Genomic DNA, 21787 nt, shown 5'->3' with positions numbered 1-21787 from the left:
AGCCGTTCAGCTGGCCTTAGATATTGCTGAACGAGAAAAGTGGCCAGTTCTCTATCTCTATACTGATTCATGGATGGTAGCAAATGCCCTGTGGGGGTGGTTACAGCAATGAAAGCAGAACAACTGGCAGCACAGGGGCAAACCCATCTGGGCTGCTGCATTGTGGCAAGATATTGCTGCCCGGGTAGAGAACCTGGTTGTAAAGGTACGCCATGTAGATGCTCATGTGCCCAAGAATCGGGCTACTGAAGGACATCAAAACAACCAGCAGGTGGATCAGGCTGCTAAGATTGAAGTGGCTCAGGTGGACCTGGACTGGCAACATAAAGGTGAATTATTTATAGCCCGATGGGCCCATGACACCTCAGGCCATCAAGGTAGAGATGCAACATACAGATGGGCTCGTGACCGAGGGGTGGACCTGACCATGGACACTATAGCACAGGTTATTCATGATTGCGAAACATGTGCTGCAATTAAACAAGCCAAACGGTCAAAGCCTCTCTGGTATGGAGGACGATGGCTGAAATACAAATATGGAGAGGCCTGGCAGATTGATTACATCACACTCCCCCAAACCCGCAACGGCAAGCGCCACGTACTTACAATGGTGGAAGCAACCACCGGATGGCTGGAAACATATCCTGTGCCCCATGCCACCGCCCGGAACACTATCCTGGGCCTTGAAAAGCAAGTCCTATGGCGACATGGCACCCCAGAAAGAATTGAGTCAGACAATGGGACTCATTTCCGAAACAACCTTATAGACACTTGGGCCAAAGAACATGGTATTGAGTGGGTGTATCACATCCCCTATCATGCACCAGCCTCCGGGAAAGTTGAACGATACAATGGACTGTTAAAGACTACACTGAAAGCAATGGGTGCTGGGACATTCAAAAATTGGGAAACACATTTGGCAAAGGCCACCTGGTTAGTCAATACTAGAGGATCTGCCAACCGAGCTGGACCTGCCCAATCAAACCTGTTACGCACTGTAGAAGGGGATAAAGTTCCTGTAGTGCACGTAAGAAACATGCTGGGTAAGACAGTCTGGGCTACTCCCGCCTCAGGAAAAGGCAAGCCCATTCGTGGGATTGCTTTTGCCCAGGGACCTGGATGCACTTGGTGGGTAATGCAAAAGAATGGGGAGGTCCGGTGTGTACCTCAAGGGGACCTAATACTGGGTGAGAATAGCCCATGAGTTGAATTATAGTATGTTAATTATCATATAACACTGTATGTCATCGCTACCATGGTTGCTATATATCATAGATGAAAATGGTGATTAATTAGAAGGTATTGGAAAGAGTGTAACCTGAGCATGACATAAATGGTATGGAATAAGGGGTGGATATCTGTCCTGGTTTCAGGTAGGACAGAGTTAATTTTCCTCCTAGTAGCTGGCAGGGTGCTATGTTTTGGATTAGAATGAGAAGAGTGCTGATAACATGCTGATGTTTTAATTGTTGTAGAGCAGTGCTTACACCAAGCCAAGGACTTTTCAGCTTCTCTCTCTGTCCTACTAGCGAGCAGGCTAGGGATGCAGCAGGAGCTGGGAGGGGACAGACCCAGGACAGCTGACCCAAACTGGCCAAAGGGGTATTCCATACCATCTGACGTCATGCTGAACAATATATAGGGGTGGCTAGCCGGGGTGGAGGGGGGGCCGGCTGCTCGGGGATAGGCTGGGCATCGGTCAACGGGTGGTGAGCAATTGCATTGTGCATCACTTATTTCGTACACATTATTACTATTAATACTATTATTATTATTATTGTTATTATTTTCCCTGTCTTAATAAACTGTCTTTATCTCAACTCACAGACTTCACTTTCCCGTTTCTCTCCCCCATCCCGGAGAGGGAGGGGGGAGGGTGAGCGAACGGCTGTGTGGTGTTTGACTGCCAGCCGGGCTAAACCACAACAGGGACCTTCCACTGTCCCCTTATCTGCTTAACATACTCCCCACTGTTATGCCACTGTTATGCCTCTGCAATCACTTTTGAATATGCAAGGTTAGTGGAATTTTCCACTGTAAAAACACAACTTTAATTCTTACAATTCCCCCTCTTCTTTTCTTACTCCTATTGTTGTTTTTGCACCTGTTTACATCCCCCACTATTGAGTTTTTCCAACATTAAGGTGCAATATTTTTCTTCGGATGTCATAGGGGATGACAGATACACAATGTCATTATTACTTGAATACTAACAAATAGTTGCTTGAGCCAATCCCATCCAGGCAACCACAAGGTCAGTTTTTCCCAAATGTCTCTAAATCCCCAGGAAGTGTTGTCTTGGGCCACCTCATGTAAGATCTTGGTTTTCTCCCAAATATTTTTGAGATTAGTTTCAATTCACCCTGTTTGGTCTACATATGTACAGCATCTGGCAATAATTATAGTGCAAACCCCTCCTTGCAAGGCCAGTAATAAATCCAGTACCATTGGATTCTGGAATACTATCTTTGACAGACTTGTCACCTCCTCTTGCAGTGCCCAGATCGCATCTAGAGTGTTATTTTCTAATTCTTCAGCTATAGCTGAGATATTCACAATAGCTTTCTCTAATTCGCTCACCCCTAACCAAGGGATAAACCACCTCACAGACCTGTGAAATACCCTATTCCTTTTCACTAGAGGATAAGCTGGAGTCCTCTTAATTTTGCATATATGGGTCCCAAGGGGGCTTTGGCTTTGTATGTCTTCAATAATAGTTACATTGGAATTACTGTCCCCAGGGTGCAAGCTCCCTTCCATCCTAGGGGCAACGCCTTCCTGGCTTTATTACCACATAGCCAATACCATCCTTTGCCATTTGAGACAATATATTAGCACACCCATAATTACCATATTTGGTACAGTATGTATAATTCCCTACCTCACAGGTAACATTTTGACACCCAGGGTCAGTATTATTCCCCCCTGAATTTCCATCAGTATGAAGAATGATATACATACTAATATAAAAACCAGAATCCCCTGGGGACACTCTAATTCTATGTAATCCAACTCTTTCCCCCAGTTACATATGGTATTCATTATTTTTTTCTTAAGGAGAGGTCAAAGGTTAGTTTACAACTATGATTCATACCTCTGTGGTGGTTTACTCAGGTGGGCAGCCGAGCTCCACCTCAGCTGCTTTCTCACCCCCCTCCCCTCAAAGGGAAAGGGGGAGAAAATACAATGCAAAGGGCTCAAGGGTTGAGGTAAGGATGGGGAGATCGCTCAACAATTATTGTGACGGGCAAAACAGACTCAGAGTAGGGAGATAGTAAGATTTATTGCCTATTACTAACAAGCTAGAGAAGTGAGAAACAAAGGAAAGTCAGGACCAGTCAGATGGTCAATTAGGACCAACAAGTACTTGTCATCCTACTTCAGGTAACTCAATAAAATCTACCTGTATACTTTGGAAAGGTTGAATCCCTGGCTCTAGAGGGGTCTAGGTGGGTTACGGATGACCTTTTTATTTACCTTTTGACATATGGTACATCCTCTGCATATTTGGCCTGATGGCCCCAGACGGGTCCCTATCTCCAAGGGGAAAACGGATCCTAGGCCAGGAGCTGGCGGGGCTCATAGAGAGAGCTTTAAACTAGGCAAGAAGGGGGACGGGGCTCAAAGAAGGCTTGTTGGAGCCGTGCCGGGGGAAACAATGGCTAGGCTGGGGAAGAAGGCGATGGCCCAGCTGAAGTGCATCTACACTAATGCACGCAGCATGGGTAACAAACAGGAGGAGCTGGAAGCCATCGTGCAGCAGGAGGGCTACGACTTGGTTGCCATCACGGAGACGTGGTGGGACCGCTCCCACGACTGGAGTGCTGCAATGCCTGGCTATCGGCTCTTCAGGAGGGACAGGCAGCACAGAAGGGGTGGTGGCGTGGCTCTCTACATTAGAGAATCTTTTGATGTTGTGGAACTCCAGGCTGGGAATGATAAGGTTGAATCCCTGTGGGTTAGGATCCGCGGGAAGGCCGGCAAGGCTAGCGTCCTGGTCGGGGTCTGTTATAGACCGCCGAACCAGGATGAGGAGACGGATGAGGAGTTTTATAGGCAACTGACAGAAGTTGCAAAATCGTCGGCGCTTGTCCTCGTGGGGGACTTCAACTTCCCGGATATATCCTGGAAACACAACATGGCACAGAGAAAGCAGTCTAGGAGGTTTCTGGAGAGTGTGGGAGATAGCTTCCTGATGCAGCTGGTCAGTGAACCTACCAGGGGTGGTGCCCCGCTAGACCTTCTCTTCACAAACAGAGAAGGACTGGTGGGAGATGTGGTGGTCGGAAACCATCTTGGACAGAGTGACCACGAAATGGTAGAGTTCTCTATTGTTGGTGAGGCCAGGAAGGGGACCAGTAAAACTGCTGTATTGGACTTCCGGAGGGCTGACTTTGAGCTGCTCAGGACGCTGGTTGGCCGAGTCCCTTGGGAGGCGGTTCTGAAGGGCAGAGGAGTCCAGGAAGGCTGGGCGCTCCTCAAGAAGGAAATCTTAACGGCACAGGAGCGGTCCGTCCCCACGTGCCCAAAGACGAGCCGGCGTGGAAGAAGACCGGCCTGGCTCAACAGAGAGTTGCGGCTTGTGCTTAGCAGGAAAAAGAGGGTTTATAATCTTTGGAAAAAAGGGCAGGCCACTGAGGAGGACTACAAGGATGTAGCGAGGCTGTGCAGGGAGAAAATTAGAAAGGCCAAAGCTCATCTGGAGCTCAACCTGGCTACTGCCATTAAAGACAATAAAAAATCCTTTTACAAATATATCAATGCGAAACGGAGGACTAAGGAGAATCTCCATCCTTTACTGGATGCGAGGGGAAACCTGGTTACTAAGGATGAGGAAAAGGCTGAGGTGCTTAATGCCGCCTTTGCCTCAGTCTTTAGCGGCAATACCGGTTGTTCTCTGGATACCCAGTGCCCTGAGCTGGCGGAAGGGGATGGGGAGCAGGATGTGGCCTTCGCTATTCATGAGGAAATGGTTGGCGACCTGCTAAGGAGCTTGGATGTGCGCAAGTCGATGGGGCCCGATGGGATGCACCCGAGGGTACTGAAAGAACTGGCAGAGGAGCTGGCCGAGCCGCTTTCCATCATTTATCGGCAGTCCTGGCTATCGGGGGAGGTCCCAGTTGACTGGCGGCTAGCCAATGTGACACCCATCTACAAGAAGGGCCGGAGGGCAGACCTGGGGAACTATAGGCCTGTCAGTTTGACCTCAGTGCCAGGAAAGCTCATGGAGCAGATTATCTTGAGGGTCATCACGCGGCACTTGCAGGGCAAGCAGGCGATCAGGCCCAGTCAGCATGGGTTTATGAAAGGCAGGTCCTGCTTGACGAACCTGATCTCCTTCTATGACAAAGTGACGCGCTTGGTGGATGAGGGAAGGGCTGTGGATGTGGTTTACCTTGACCTCAGTAAGGCTTTTGACACCGTTCCCCACAACATTCTCCTCAAGAAACTGGCTGCGCGGGGCTTGGACTGGCGTACGCTTCGCTGGGTTAGAAACTGGCTGGATAGCCGGGCCCAGAGAGTTGTGGTGAATGGAGTCAAATCTGGTTGGAGGCTGGTCACAAGTGGTATCCCCCAGGGCTCGGTACTGGGGCCGGTCCTCTTTAATATCTTTATCGATGATCTGGATGAGGGCGTCCAGTGCACCCTCAGTAAGTTTGCAGACGACACCAAGCTAAGTGCGTGTGTCGATCTGCTCGAGGGCAGGAAGGCTCTGCAGGAGGATCTGGATAGGCTGGAGCGATGGGCTGAGGTCAACTGTATGAAGTTCAACAAGGCCAAGTGCCGGGTCCTGCACCTGGGGCGCAACAACCCCAAGCAGAGTTACAGGCTGGGAGATGAGTGGTTGGAAAGCTGCCTGGCCGAGAAGGACCTGGGAGTATTGGTTGATAGTCGGCTGAATATGAGCCAGCAGTGTGCTCAGGTGGCCAAGAAGGCCAACAGCATCCTGGCCTGTATAAGAAGCAGTGTGGCCAGCAGGTCTAGGGAAGTGATTGTCCCCCTGTACTTGGCTCTGGTGAGGCCGCACCTCGAGTACTGTGTTCACTTTTGGGCCCCTCGCTACAGGAAGGACATGGACGTGCTCGAGCGAGTCCAGAGAAGGGCGACCAAGCTGGTGAGGGGTCTGGAGAACGTGTCTTACGAGGAGCGGCTGAGGGAGCTGGGCTCGTTCAGCCTGGAGAAGAGGAGGCTCAGGGGCGACCTTATCGCTCTCTACAGTTACCTTAAAGGAGGCTGTAGTGAGGTGGGGATTGGTCTGTTCTCCCACGTGCCTGGTGACAGGACGAGGGGGAATGGGCGAAAGTTGCGCCAGGGGAGTTTTAGGTTGGATGTTAGGAAGTACTTCTTTACCGAAAGGGTTATTAAGCATTGGAACGGGCTGCCCAGGGAGGTGGTGGAGTCACCATCCCTGGAGGTCTTTAAGAGACGTTTAGATGTAGAGCTTAGCGATATGGTTTAGTGGAGTGCTTAGTGTTAGGTCGGAGGTTGGACTCGATGATCTTGAGGTCTCTTCCAACCTAGAAATCTGTCTGTGTCTGTGTCTATTTGCTTCACTGAAGTGTATATTCCTACACAGACATACTTTCTTAGCACAACATCACACATTGCTTGCACCCCCCAATGACTCCTTTGATGTAAAACAGTTAATATTTGCCTCATTAGTGCTTTATTCAGCATTTCTCTCCCATCAGGGAGTATCCATTTTCCTTTGGACTTTGTGGCTCCTAATTCCTTAAAAACCTCTTTCTCTTAAAACTTTTTACTTCTTTTTAGTTTTGTGTAGGGGTAGCTCAACAATTCCCTGAATCCCCTCTGGATTTAGTCTTTGTTTTCCCTCAGACACTAGATGCCCTAAATACTTCTTTTTCTACATATTGTAATTTGTTTTTCAATACTTTCAAGCCCTGTTTTCCCAGTGTCCTGGTTTCAGTTAGGACAGAGTTAATTTTCCTCCTAGTAGCTGGCAGGGTGCTATGTTTTGGATTAGAATGAGAAGAGCGCTGATAACATGCTGATGTTTTAATTGTTGTAGAGCAGTGCTTACACCAAGCCAAGGACTTTCCAGCCTCTCTCTGTCCTGCTAGCGAGCAGGCTAGGGATGCAGCAGAAGCTGGGAGGGGACAGACCCAGGACAGCTGACCCAAACTGGCCAAAGGGGTATTCCATACCATCTGACGTCATGCTGAACAATATATAGGGGTGGCTAGCCGGGGTGGAGGGGGGGGCCGGCTGCTCGGGGATAGGCTGGGCATCGGTCAACGGGTGGTGAGCAATTGCATTGTGCATCACTTATTTCGTACACATTATTACTATTAATACTATTATTATTATTATTATTGTTGTTATTCTTTTCCCTGTCTTAATAAACTGTCTTTATCTCAACTCACAGACTTCACTTTCCCGTTTCTCTCCCCCATCCCGGAGAGGGAGGGGGGAGGGTGAGCGAACGGCTGTGTGGTGTTTGACTGCCAGCCGGGCTAAACCACAACAGTCCATTTGGCGCCCAACGTGGGGCTCGAAGGGTTGAGATAGCGACAGATTTGACTATAGTGTGTTAAACTAAAATTGGTATAAGTATTCGACCTGCTTAATAGTTGCTAGTCACAATGTTGATTGCCTTAATCTCAAGTCTGCTGTGCCTGTTTCCCAAATTGAGTTTTATAGCAAGTTACTTTCTGTATGTGCTCCCTGTCGTGCTGTTTATCCTTTCCGGGCCCTGGTTTAAGATTGTTATGGTACTGTGTGGTGTAACGATGGCTTATGAAATGATGAAGTATCTGGTCATGACTCTAACCTGGTATTTGTACTCAGCACTGTCGTCGACTCTATACTTCGGAAACCATATCTCAGAAACTATTAGCAATTACACCTATTGCCTTTTTTCATCAGGGAGTCAGTCTCTGGAGGGGACAGGGGAAGATATTTTTTCCTACCTGTTCACTCTCCCTTCCTCCTTCACCACCCTCTTATCCCCCGAGCTAGTTACGGTAGCTCTCCAAGATGTTGAATATCCTTGGGATACTCAGACCAGCATGTTCTTGTTGTTATGTCTCCTGAATGCGCTTCAGGTTTTGTTTAAGGTTAAACAACTACTTAGGAATCTCATCCGGAGATCTGTCTTGAGGCGGGATATTTGCGAGTGGCAGGGAGTGTGGGAGGATATGGGCAGGTTTCTAGGGCAGTGGGCACCTCCAGTGTTTTGGACATTCACTCCTGAACACCTGCAGTACATCGATGACATCATTGTGTGGGCTGACACTGCAGAGGAAGTTTTCGAGAAAGGGAAGAAAATAGTCCAAATCCTTCTGAAGGCCGGTTTTGCCATAAAACAAAATAAAGTTAAAGGACCTGCACGAGAGATCCAGTTTTTAGGAATAAAATGGCAAGATGGACGTCGTCAAATCCCAATGGATGTGATCAACAAAATAACAGCTATGTCTCCACCAACTAGCAAGAAGGAAACACAAACTTTCCTAGGTGTCGTGGGGTTTTGGAGAATGCATATTCCAAATTACAGTCTGATTGTAAACCCGCTCTACCAAGTAACTCGTAAGAAGAATACTTTTGAATGGGGCCCTGAGCAACGACAAGCCTTTGAACAAATTAAACAGGAAATAGTTCATGCAGTAGCCCTTGGGCCAGTCCGAACAGGACCAGATGTAAAGAATGTGCTCTACACCGCAGCCGGGGAGAATGGCCCCACCTGGAGCCTCTGGCAGAAAGAACCTGGGGAAACTCGAGGTCGACCCCTGGGGTTTTGGAGTCGGGGATACAGAGGATCTGAGGCCCGCTATACTCCAACCAAAAAGGAGATATTGGCAGCATATGAGGGAGTTCGATCTGCTTCGGAAGTGGTCGGTACTGAAGCGCAGCTCCTCCTGGCACCCCGACTGCCGGTACTGGGTTGGATGTTCAGAGGAAGGGTCCCCTCTACACATCATGCAACTGATGCTACATGGAGCAAGTGGGTTGCACTGATTACTCAGCGGGCTCGAATAGGAAACCCCAGTCGCCCAGGAATCCTGGAAGTGATTATGGACTGGCCAGAAGGCAAGTACTTTGGGATATCGTCAGAGGAGGAGGTGGTCCGTGCTGAAGAAGCCCCACTGTACAACAAGCTACCAGAAAATGAGAAGAAATATGCCCTGTTCACTGATGGGTCCTGTCGTATTGTGGGAAAGCATCGGAGATGGAAAGCTGCTGTATGGAGTCCTACACGACGAGTTGCAGAAGCTGCTGAGGGAGAAGGTGAATCGAGTCAGTTTGCAGAAGTGAAAGCCGTTCAGCTGGCCTTAGATATTGCTGAACGAGAAAAGTGGCCAGTTCTCTATCTCTATACTGATTCATGGATGGTAGCAAATGCCCTGTGGGGGTGGCTACAGCAATGGAAGCAGAACAACTGGGAACGCCGGGGCAAACCCATCTGGGCTGCTGCATTGTGGCAAGATATTGCTGCCCGGGTAGAGAACCTGGTTGTAAAGGTACGCCATGTAGATGCTCGTGTGCCCAAGAATCGGGCTACTGAAGAACATCAAAACAACCAGCAGGTGGATCAGGCTGCTAAGATTGAAGTGGCTCAGGTGGACCTGGACTGGCAACATAAAGGTGAATTATTTATAGCCCGATGGGCCCATGACACCTCAGGCCATCAAGGTAGAGATGCAACATACAGATGGGCTCGTGACCGAGGGGTGGACCTGACCATGGACACTATAGCACAGGTTATTCATGATTGTGAAACATGTGCTGCAATTAAACAAGCCAAACGGTCAAAGCCTCTCTGGTATGGAGGACGATGGCTGAAATACAAATATGGAGAGGCCTGGCAGATTGATTACATCACACTCCCCCAAACCCGCAACGGCAAGCGCCACGTACTTACAATGGTGGAAGCAACCACCGGATGGCTGGAAACATATCCTGTGCCCCATGCCACCGCCCGGAACACTATCCTGGGCCTTGAAAAGCAAGTCCTATGGCGACATGGCACCCCAGAAAGAATTGAGTCAGACAATGGGACTCATTTCCGAAACAACCTTATAGACACTTGGGCCAAAGAACATGGTATTGAGTGGGTGTATCACATCCCTTATCATGCACCAGCCTCCGGGAAAGTTGAACGATACAATGGACTGTTAAAGACTACACTGAAAGCAATGGGTGCTGGGACATTCAAAAACTGGGAAACACATCTGGCAAAGGCCACCTGGTTAGTCAATACTAGAGGATCTGCCAACCGAGCTGGACCTGCCCAATCAAACCTGTTACGCACTGTAGAAGGGGTTAAAGTTCCTGTAGTGCACGTAAGAAACATGCTGGGTAAGACAGTCTGGGCTACTCCCGCCTCAGGAAAAGGCAAGCCCATTCGTGGGATTGCTTTTGCTCAGGGACCTGGATGCACTTGGTGGGTAATGCAAGAGAATGGGGAGGTCCGGTGTGTACCTCAAGGGGACCTAATACTGGGTGAGAATAGCCCATGAGTTGAATTATAGTATGTTAATTATCATATAACACTGTATGTCATCGCTACCATGGTTGCTATATATAATAGATGAAAATGGTGATTAATTAGAAGGTATTGGAAAGAGTGTAACCTGAGCATGACATAAATGGTATGGAATAAGGGGTGGATATCTGTCCTGGTTTCAGTTAGGACAGAGTTAATTTTCCTCCTAGTAGCTGGCAGGGTGCTATGTTTTGGATTAGAATGAGAAGAGCGCTGATAACATGCTGATGTTTTAATTGTTGTAGAGCAGTGCTTACACCAAGCCAAGGACTTTTCAGCCTCTCTCTGTCCTGCTAGCGAGCAGGCTAGGGATGCAGCAGAAGCTGGGAGGGGACAGACCCAGGACAGCTGACCCAAACTGGCCAAAGGGGTATTCCATACCATCTGACGTCATGCTGAACAATATATAGGGGTGGCTAGCTGGGGTGGAGGGGGGGCCGGCTGCTCGGGGATAGGCTGGGCATCGGTCAACGGGTGGTGAGCAATTGCATTGTGCATCACTTATTTCGTACACATTATTACTATTAATACTATTATTATTATTATTATTGTTGTTATTCTTTTCCCTGTCTTAATAAACTGTCTTTATCTCAACTCACAGGCTTCACTTTCCCGTTTCTCTCCCCCATCCCGGAGAGGGAGGGGGGAGGGTGAGCGAACGGCTGTGTGGTGTTTGGCTGCCAGCCGGGCTAAACCACAACACCCAGAAAGTTGAATAGCTTGTTAGTAGCTTCCTTCACAACTGTTTTCTCCTACTGTCCTGACAATAAAAGATCATCCACATATTGTAACAGTAACACCTCCTCAGGAGGTTGGAATTGCTCCCCGCTTGGCCCACAGAGAGGCTCATGGTTGAGCAGGCTGCTCCCCCTGCAGCCCATGGTGTACCACGGTGGAGCAGATCTCCATGCTGCAGACTGTGGAGAGGAGCCCACGCAGGAGCAGGTGATCAGGGCAGGGAGGGATCTGCTGCCTGTGGGGGTCCCAAGCCAGAGCAACCCGCTCCCAATGGATGGACCCCGCGGCACAGACCCACACCTGGAACAGCTCCCGAAAGAGCCGCTGCCCATGGAGAAACCCACACAGGACCAGCCCAGGAAGGTTGGCACCCCGTGGGAGGGACCTCACACCAGAGCAGGGGAGAGAGTGACCGTGGAGGAGTGGTGGAAACAAAGCACCACGGACTGACTGCATCCCCCACTCCTGGCCCCCCTGCACCACTCAGGGCAGGGAAGAGGTGGAAGAGAGTGGATGGGGGAAGGTGCCCCTAGCTTGTTTCTCTGTTTCTCACGGCTCCAGCCTGTCAGCAATAGGTAATAAATTTTATTAATCTTCCTATGCTAAGTCTGTTTTGCCCGCGACGATAACTGTAGAGTGATCCCCATATCCTTATCTTAACCCTTGAGCTCTTTTTCATTTATCATGGTCTCTCAGTGGGACTAGCTTTCTGAGAAGCCCCGACTCCCCTATTCTGATTTTATAACAGCAATCTCTCCTCCTTCTTCCACTCCGGATACTCCTATTTGAAGTGGCCGACCTGGCCACACTTAAAACATCTTCTCAAAGCCTGTCCCTGCTAGGATTCAGGCTGTAACACAGGTAGCTTTCCTTGCCTGCCATTCCTTCGTCTCTCTTCCTCTCCTTTCCATCCTGGACATGACTCCCCCTGAAGATTTTCTTCCTCTTTCTCCAACCCTCTGCCTCACTACCCGGTCCACTCTGAAGACTTTCGTCTCTGCTTTTCCTTCTCATCTCCTCCTCCCTTCAGGGCCTCCCACAGTAGGGCCTCCAGTGACTGTTCACTCCATCCTCCCACCTTCTGGAACTTTTTTCCTGTGTATCTGGCGAGGCTTTAATCACAAAATGAACTTTCGAGAGGCCTTGGGATACTGGGTCCTCAGGATTCATCCTCGAGTACTTTCTCATTCTGACCTCAAGTCTCTCATATGATTTCTGTGTTGCGCATTATTATTATTCCAGCCAGGATCGGCAAGTGGGTATTTCTGCTCTGCCGGTATTACCCCTGGTCCCGGAGGATGAGCTCCTTCCTATTCTTGTATAGCAGCTCTCCTCCTGATCATTCCCATTTCTTCCCCTGTAAACAACATACTTAGTACAGACATCATTTCCCCCCAAGAGTATAAGTTAGGTCCTAGGAACTGGTCTAATTGTTCAGCTAGCCCGATGGGGTCCTCAATTAAAGACTTCATCTCCTTCTTAAAACTCCTAACCTCTCTGCTCGTGGTGGTGGTGGGGAGTTCACCTAAGAGGATACACAGTTAGTACTGCTAGTATCAGGGAAGGCGAAATTCTCAATCTCTTCTACCTTGTTCTAATTCTTGCCAGAGCCTAGAGTGCGCTCCTTCTCTAGGGACAGTGTTAATTGCAGTCCCTGTCTCTCTGTAGCAGCTGTTGCTGCCGCTGGTACAATATTAGGATTATAGGAAGCATAACTTGGATCCTCCTCCAAAAAAGGAGTCTTACTGTTTACATAAAAATTTAAAGCCTGAATTTTCATTAGACCCCTATTTTGGCCAAAATACTGCTGTTTCCTGTATTGGTTCTTTTGTCCAGATTAATACACAGTATTTCATCATTTTCTTTTTATCATTTCCTCTAATTTTTTTTTTCCCCCAATTTCTTATAATTCTTCCAGAAGGACTGTCAGTAGGCACTCCCCCAGGGATATCTCCCTGTCCCCTGGAACCCATATTTCCCATTTTTCCTGCTCTTGTCAGTGTGCTGCTACAGAAATTTACCTCCTGCAGGGTACCACACACTAACATTCTGATTCTGGAAAATGGGGGTTTACTGCCAAGCACTTCACCATGCAAGAGGTACCGTACACCAAATTTCCCGAGACTCTTCCTTTCTCTCTCTTATCTCACAATTCGTCCGTCTCTGGCCGCGCCCCTCACGGAGCTACGGGACCGCGGATCAGGACTCCACACTCCCTTTGTACAAAAGTACGTCTCAATCCCACATCACACAGAGTCTCACCCGACCCCCAAGGCAATACTTAATATTTCTTACCTTGGTCTGTGCACAGAGTTACCAGGTCAATTCTCGAAACCAGAGTGCCTACCTCTTTTTTTTTTCTTCCCTAATTCTTCACCGATCCTGCCTTCTTAACAAGTCTCAGTTCCTTTGTCAGCTCTCTGCAGAACCACTGTCACCAAGACACAGGACTGCTGAAATCAGCAGGGTATGCCTTCCTGCTGCAGTGGTAACGGGGCTCCCCAGAAGGTGACTGGATCCCGGACAAGCCCCCAGTTTGTGAAAAACACTCTGTGGCCAATAATATAGGCTCAGGCGAGGATCTCAGTGAAGTAGCATTTTTATTCACGATTGCAGTGGCAGGCGTCCCGCAAGCAGAAGCGTGCCTACTAGTTACATAGCACGGTTTATGTACTTTATCTCTTGACAATTGGGACCCTCCCCTGTTTCCCCATTGACTGGGTACTCCAGATTCACAACCTATCCCATGCTTCACAGACAATACATGGCTTTCAGTTGCCAGCCTGTTATTTTTCAAGTTTCTTTTGACTTTTTACTCTGTGAGGTGGTAATATTCCTTCCCTTATCTGACTTGACACTGTGATTTTCGCTTAATTGCACTAAGGAGTCTTGTTGTCTGCATTTTACAAGGTTGTCTGGTAAGCTTTCTTATCACTGCAAGCATATCTCAATACCACGTTCCTTCCTCCTAAACAATGTAACATCTCTTTACAAAAACACAAAAACACTCTTTCTTACAATAACAGCATACAAACTCCTCCTTCTTCTTCTCCGTATACTCCTATTTGAAGTGGCTGGCCTGACCATACTGAAAACATCTTCTCAAAGCCCATCCCTGCTAGGATATAGGCTGCAACACAGGTAGCTTTCCTTGCATGCCATTCCTTTGTCTTTTCCTCTCCTTTCCATCCTTGGCCCGACTTCCCCTGAAAGTTTTCTTCCTCTTTCTCCAACCCTCTGCCTCACTACCTGGTCCACTGTGAAGACCATTAATTTCCCTCTCTGCTTTTCCTTCTCATCTCCCTTCCTGACATACACCTTCTGGGCCTCCTGCAGGAGGGTCTCCAGTGACTGTTCATGCTGTCTGTAGGTTTGTGCCCAGTGCGCCCCACCTACAAGCACAGAGTCAGAATCCACATGAAGGCCTTTTAATTAAATAATTATATAACTCTGCAGAGTCAGGTGCTTAGCAATCTTTTGCAAAGTAAGCACACCTCTGGCTTGATTATTTATACACAGCAAACTTGTGAAAACTCTCTCTCTGGCTACTTTTGATTGGCTGTTACAGCTCACCTAACTTATCTCTACTGAGCTTGCACTCAGGAGACCAGTGGGGGGTGGGGGGTGGGGGGTGGGGGGTGGGGGTGGGGGGGGCACTAAATCCCACATTAACATTTTGATGAGTGTGGTTTTTAATACGTTAATGACCCTTAATGAGCAAAAGGTTACCATAGGTCAGTCTGGAATTTTCCTGCAGGTGTTTTTCTCCATCCTGTTTTCTGCCTTTCATCCCTTATCTTCCTTGCTTCTGCTAGCTCAAGGCTACCAGTCTCTCTGTTTTCTTTAAGGTTTCCTCATTTTCTCAGCTAAAGACTACACAAGCTACAAGCCTCCCTATTTTCTTCAAGGTTTCCTTGTTTTTTCTCCCAGCTTGGAACTACAATTTCCCTCATTTGAGACTATGTACCTCACTTTTAGGCCTCATAGTTCTCACTACATATTTCTTGTCCATTTCAGCTAATTTGAAGAAGCACTCTGTATTATCTATATATCATTTTGCTAACATTACTTGGTGAGGTTCGGATGAATAAAGCACTATATGAATTTAGACAATTAGGCATGCATCACAAAACACAACTACATATCACTACCATAGCTACAACTATTATGATAATTAAAAACAGTTGTTTCAACTGTCCAAAATCTGGCAACCATGATCACAGACAGGAAAAAGCTGGTCCACTACCAATGGTTGCACCCTGAGATATTTGGTGAAACAGGTGGGATGCTTGCCAGACTTGGTTAATGTCTGTTTGAATTTGCTTCTTCTCATTTACATAGACACAGCAGCTGCGGTTTATTACAGCACAAACTCCTCCCTGGGCTGCAAGTAGCCCATCTAAGGCAAGATGGTTTTCTAAGGCTATTTGGGATACTTGTTCTATTTCTGTTTGTATTTGACCAAGAGCATCGGTAGTGGCATTGCTTATGATTTCTAGTGTTGCAGACATTTACTATTACTCTTTCAAGTTCTACTATTCCCAATGAAGGGATTAAGGCCCTCCACAAATCATGAAACCAGGTATTTCTGTTTGAAAGGGGATTATAAATTCCTTGTTTCTCCTGGGGTGTCATAAAGATGGCCTGTGATCCAAGTGTTGGCCCTTATGTCGATGTGTTTATAGAGTCTAACGTCTGGAGCTACAGCTCCCAGGGCACAAGTCCTGTACTCTCCAGGAGGAAGTGCTTTATGCGCTCATGGACCACATAGCCAATATACTCCTCCTGGGGATATCCACCAATGGAGGCCAATAGGTCCACTTCTGCTTCCATAATTTTTTATGACAGTGTAATTGGTGGTTTCAACTACAATCATTGTTTTACGTTGTCCAATGAGATTCCAAGAACGTACATACGATCCCTGGGCCACATTCTCCTTAATTCTATTAATTGAGTATACACATGATAGATTTTCTCTTTCGATAGGGTACACAGGGATAGAGGAAGACTGTGATGGAGGAGAAATACTAGTATTACCTGAGTTTGCTAATTGCCACACATCTGTCTTGTTTATAGTGATTGGTATGGCATAGATAGGGGTTCCCTCGTGCTGAGGCAGGTACATGTGTATACAACCAACAAGATATGTTTGCAAAGTGGGGTTAGGTTTAAAGCTAACTGAACTATAGAATTCTGTGTCCAAGCATTGGAACTGTAAGTCGACCCTGTTAAGGAAATTATAATCAGAACAGAAATCATTTTGTCCTTTTAAACAGCAATTTCAAGTCCTCAGTTGGTTCTACCTGCCACAAAGTCTCTTGTGCTTCTTTTGATGGTAGGTCTTGCTTCTCCTCTTCTGGTGGTGCTGCCTTCACACGAGTATAGTGAATCCACAATTTGATCCCTTCCACTTTGATTGCAGTGTAGGTGTGGAGCAAGATAGTATAGGGTCCTTTCCACTCTTCCTTTAGAGGCTCGTCTTTCCACATTCAAATCAGTACCTGATGTCCAGGCCGGAATGGGTGTACCGGAACATCAATGGAATCGGTAGTCGCTCCTGCATATATCTATGGAGAAAGGACAACATGGCAGACAAAGACAGCAAATATTGCCTTACCCAACCTTCCCCCCCCCCCCTTACATGCATTTGACTCCCTTCTGTCACTAATTCATTTACAGGGTATGGTTTGCCATATAACAATTCAAATGGGCTAACTTTTTCTTTAGCTCTGGGGGCTATCCTAATTCTCAGCAAAACTATTGGTAGGGCTTCTGGTCACTTTAGCTCAGCTTCCTGGCAAATTTTAGTTAACTGCCTTTTTAATGTTTGATTCATTCTTTCTACTTGTCCTCTTGATTGTGGTCGCCAAGCAGTATGTAAATCCCACTTGATCTGTAATGCCCTCAATATTTCTTGAACTACTTGTGATATAAAATGAGGTCCATTGTCTGAGGAAAGTCCCTCTGGTATTCCAAAGCGTGGGATTACTTCTTTCAGTAAAGCCTTTACGACCTCCCTAGTTTTTTAGTTTGGCCTCTGGCCATCCAGTGAATGTGTCTACTAGTACTACAAGATATCGATATGATCCTTGTCTAGGCAATTCAGAAAAGTCCACTTGCCAATACTCCCCAGGTTTCATCCCTTTTCTTGACTCCCCTGATGGTGGTTTTGGTTGGATCTTGGGGCTGTTAGCACAGCATACAGGCCATTTTCGCACTATTTGGTTTGCTATAGTTTTCATTTTTGGTCCAATCGAAAAGTGCTTCAGGCTATCTGCCATGGCATCAGCACCAAAGTGTGTCCCTTCATTTAAGTCTTTCATTAACTCCTCAGTCATAGTTTCCATTATCAGGATCTGTTCCACCATCCATCTTTTTGCTTCGTACATTTTAGTTTTTCCACTAGTTGGATCTCTTTAGCAGAATATTGTGGCGGATTAAGTGAAGTCTTTGCACAGGGGACTAACATGCCTTGTAGGTCTCCTGGTGCCCTTCTAGCTGCTTCTTTGGCTGCTAAGTCCTCTTTCCTGTTCCCTAATATTATGTCATGATCACCCTTTTGGTGGGCCTTACAGTGCACTACTGCAACAGCTTTGGGCCTTTGCACTGCCTCCAACAACTGTAAAATTTCTGGACCATGCTTGATTGGTCCTCCAGCTGTTGTCAATAGCCCTCACTCTTTCCAGATGGCTCCATGGACGTGCAAATCTCCAAAGGCATATTTAGAGTCTGTAAACACATTGAGGGTCTTCCCCTCTGCTAATTCTAATGCCCTAGTCAAGGCAATTAATGCAGCTTTTTGTGCTGAAGTCTTATGAGGTACTGACTTTGCTTCTACAGTGTCACGACTGCATATCCTGCGTTATGTTGTCCATTTTCCATAAAACTGCTACCATCTGTAAAATACTCAAGATCTGCATTAGTTATCAGTTCATCCTTAAAGTCAGCTTGGCTGGCATGTATGCGCTGAATAATACCCGCACAGTCATGATGGATTTCTCCTGTCTCTTTGGCTGGAAGAAGCGTGGCTGGGTTCAGGGTGCTGACCACAGATAGCTTTATGTCTCCTTGGTCTACTAATACAGCTTGATATTTAGCCATTCGACTTGGGGATAACCAGCAGTTTCCTTTGGCTTCCGTTATCTCTAGCAATGCATGTGGCACAGAGTCAGTTTTCTTGCTTCCTGAACTAGGAGTGCCAGAGTGCTGCGAACAGGATGTGCAAACAGGACAGGCTTGGCAGTTAGAGCAGACAGTTTGCACGGAGCAGTTTGGGTGGGGCAGGGAGGGAGCGCAGGGAGGATCCTCTCCTCTCTTTCTCACTTCCCTTTCTCTTCCTTTCCTCTCCTTTGGGAACTCTGTCTCTTATAATTTACCATGGTGGGCACCCGTCGCGGAGGCCGGGCCAAGGCAGAAACCCAAACTGAGGGGACACAGCCTCTCTGGGCTCATGTAGGCATGCAGGTGGATCCCCTGAGGGGTGAAGTAGCAGTCCAGACTGGTGACTGTGGGGAGCTCCGGAATCTGGAGGCCCCCCCTGGGTCCTGAGGGAAGAGAGAGCTGTTGTGGGTGCAGGTGTGCCCTGCTCAAGGAACTGCTTGAGAAGATGGCCGGGCTGCAGCGAGAAATTGGCAGCCTGAGGGGCTCCTGGGAGTCTCTGAGGGAGACAGATAGGAGGTGTGAACCTACCCCTACTGAAGCCCAGCAGCCCCCTCCTAAGTCCCTGCAAAGGGGAGTAGCCGATCCAGCTGCTCACCTGCAGGACAGAGGGCTTGACAGCCCACGAGAGGAAAGGGGCTGGACTCTCGTCTCAGCTCAAAGGAGAAGGAGACGTCTTCCCCCAACACCCATGGAGCCACCAACCCCCGCAGTGTCCCTGGGTAATAGGCTCGAGGCTCTCGGTCAGGAAAGGGATGAGGGTCTGGAAAGTAGTCAGAACCCGGGCCCCGAGAAGCACATCGAGGTTGAGGGAAGTAGCAAGCATAGGGAGTGGGGCCAGATGAGGTACTGCATCAAAACCAGTGCCACAAAAAAAGGGCGGAGAGTCTTAGTAATCGGGGACTCCTTTCTGGGGGGCACCAAGGCTCCCATTTGCCATCCGGATAACCTCTCCAGAGAGGTGTGTTGTCTTCCTGGAGCGCGTGTCAGAGACGTTAGGAAGGCTCTGCCGCAGTTCATTAAACCGGAAGACTACTATCCTCTCATCATCATTCAGGCTGGGTCCCAGGATGCTGCGACAAGGAAAATGAGTAATGTTAAAAAGGACTTTGCATCCCTGGGAAGGATGTTGAAGGGATCAGGGGTGCAGGTAGTGTTGTCATCTGTCCTCCCGATGGGTGCCCGGGACCCAGAAAGAAGGAGGAGAACGGGACAGGTAAATGACTGGCTGAGGAGATGGTGTCTAGACCAAGGCTTTGGGTATTTTGATCTTGGGCAGGCCTTTGAGAAGCTGCGTATGTGGGCTGCTGACGGACTCCAACTCAGCAAGTGGGGCACAAGTGTATTGTAGTCCCAAAGCTGGGAAAAAAACAAGAAAACCTGGAAGAAAATAGGGAGGCCTGTAGCTTGTGTAGTCTTTCTATAGCTTGTGCAGTCTTTTAGCTGAGAAAATAAGGGAAGAAAGAGACAGGTAGCCTTGAGCTAGCGGAAGCAAGGAAGATAAGTGATAAAAGGTAAAAAACAAGAAGGAGAAAAACAGCTCCAGAGTGACCTATAGTAACTTTTTGCTCATAAAGGGTCATTAACATATTAAAAATCACACCCATCAAAATACAAATGTATGCTAATGTGGGATTTGGTGTTGCCTCCCCCGCTGTTCCTCTGTAATGCGCAAACTCAGTAGAGATAAGTTAGGTGAGCTGTAATAGCCAATCGAAAGTAGCCAAAGAGATAGTTTTCACAAGTTTGCTGTGTATAAATGACGGTGATTCGAGTCAGAGGTGTGTTTGCTTTGCGAAAGATCGCTCAGCACCTGACTCTGCAGAATTATATAATTAATTATTTAATTAAAAGACCTTCGTGTGGATTCCGACTCTGTATGCTTATTGGTGCGGCGCACCGGGCACAAACCTATGGACAACAGTACTGGGGAGCAAGCTCTCTGGACTGATTACCAGGGCTTTAAACTAGATTCAACAGGGGAAGGGAGGGGAGTTAGATGTGACAGAGAAGGGCTGGGGGATGTTGTCACTGCTGTCACTGTTGAAGACAGTAGGGAAAAACCTCTGAGTTGTCCCATAGGATCGTCCGAGGGCTCCTCAGAGAAGATAATATTCCCAATACCCCATCCGGAATCTTCTTCTTTCGTCCCCCTAGGGGTAACTGAGCCTGCTGCTTCCCTAAAGTGCCTGTATACCAATGCGTGAAGCATGGGAAATAAACAGGATGAGCTCGAGATCTGTGTACGGTTGCGGGGCCACAATCTCATTGCAATCATGGAAACGTGGTGGGACAGCTCACATGACTGGAACGCTGTCATGGAGGGCTATGTCCTTTTTAGGAAAGACAGGCTAGGGAAGCGAGGGGGAGGAGTTGCCCTTTATGTGAGGGAGCAATTAAAATGTACCCAGCTCCACCTGTGGGAGGGTGATGAATGAGTGAAGAGCTTGTGGGTGAGAATTAAAGGGTGGGCTAGTAGGGCTAGTAGTAGGGCTAGTAGTAGTAGGGCTAGTAGTAGTAGGAGGAGGAGGAGGAGGAGGAGGAGGAGGAGGAGGAGGAGGAGGAGGAGGAGGAGGAGGAGGAGGAGGAGGAGGAGGAGGAGGTGGTCAATGTCAATGTCAATGTCAATGTCAATGAGGCCTTCTACAAGCAGCTGGAATTAGCCTCGTGATCCTGGGTGCTGGTTCTCATGGGGGACTTTAATCATCCAGTTATCTGTTGGGTAAGCAACTTGGCCAGGCATGCGCAGTCCAAATGGTTCCTACAATGCATTTGTCCTGGTTTCAGTTAGGATAGAGTTAATTTTCCTCCTAGTAACTGGTAGGGTGCTATGTTTTGGATTTAGGATGAGAATGATGTTGATAACACACTGATGTTTTAATTGTTGCAGAGCAGTGCTTACACCAAGCCAAGGACTTTTCAGCTTCTCACTCTGTCCTGCTAGCGAGCAGGCTAGGGATGCAGCAGGAGCTGGGAGGGGACAGACCCAGGACAGCTGACCCAAACTGGCCAAAGGGGTATTCCATACCATATGGATTCATGCTGAACAGTATATAGGGGTGGCTAGCCAGGGTGGGGCAACCAGCTGCTCGGAGATAGGCTGGGCATCGGTCAGCGGGTGGTGAGCAATTGCATTGTGCATCACTTGTTTTGTACACATTATTATTATTATTATTTTCTGTCCTAATAAACTGTCTCTATCTCAACCCACAAGCTTCACTTTCCTGTTTCTCTCCCCCATCCCAGAGAGGGAGGGGGGAGGGTGAGCAAACGGCTGTGTGGTGTTTAGCTGCTGGCCGGGTTAAACCACAACAGTCCTTTTGCTGTCCACCGTGGGGCACAAAGGGTTGAGATAACGACAGATCTGACCAGAGTGTGTTAAAA

General features: G+C 47.9%; 1 protein-coding gene across 1 annotated transcript in view; it reads right to left on the bottom strand.

Moving 5' to 3' along the window:
- Window positions 1-15169: 15169 nt before the first annotated feature.
- Window positions 15170-21787, bottom strand: part of LOC121062981 (histidine triad nucleotide-binding protein 1-like) — a 30099-nt gene continuing 23481 nt past the window's right edge. The window contains exon 5 of the mRNA XM_040543289.1: window positions 15170-16812. Within this exon, the coding sequence (XP_040399223.1) occupies window positions 16735-16812 (78 nt within the window). The 3' untranslated portion in view covers window positions 15170-16734. The remainder of the gene's footprint in view (window positions 16813-21787) is intronic.

Source organism: Cygnus olor (genome assembly GCF_009769625.2).
Source record: "Cygnus olor isolate bCygOlo1 chromosome W unlocalized genomic scaffold, bCygOlo1.pri.v2 SUPER_W5, whole genome shotgun sequence".
Taxonomy (NCBI): domain Eukaryota; kingdom Metazoa; phylum Chordata; class Aves; order Anseriformes; family Anatidae; genus Cygnus; species Cygnus olor.
This window is presented reverse-complemented; position numbering and strand designations above follow the sequence as displayed.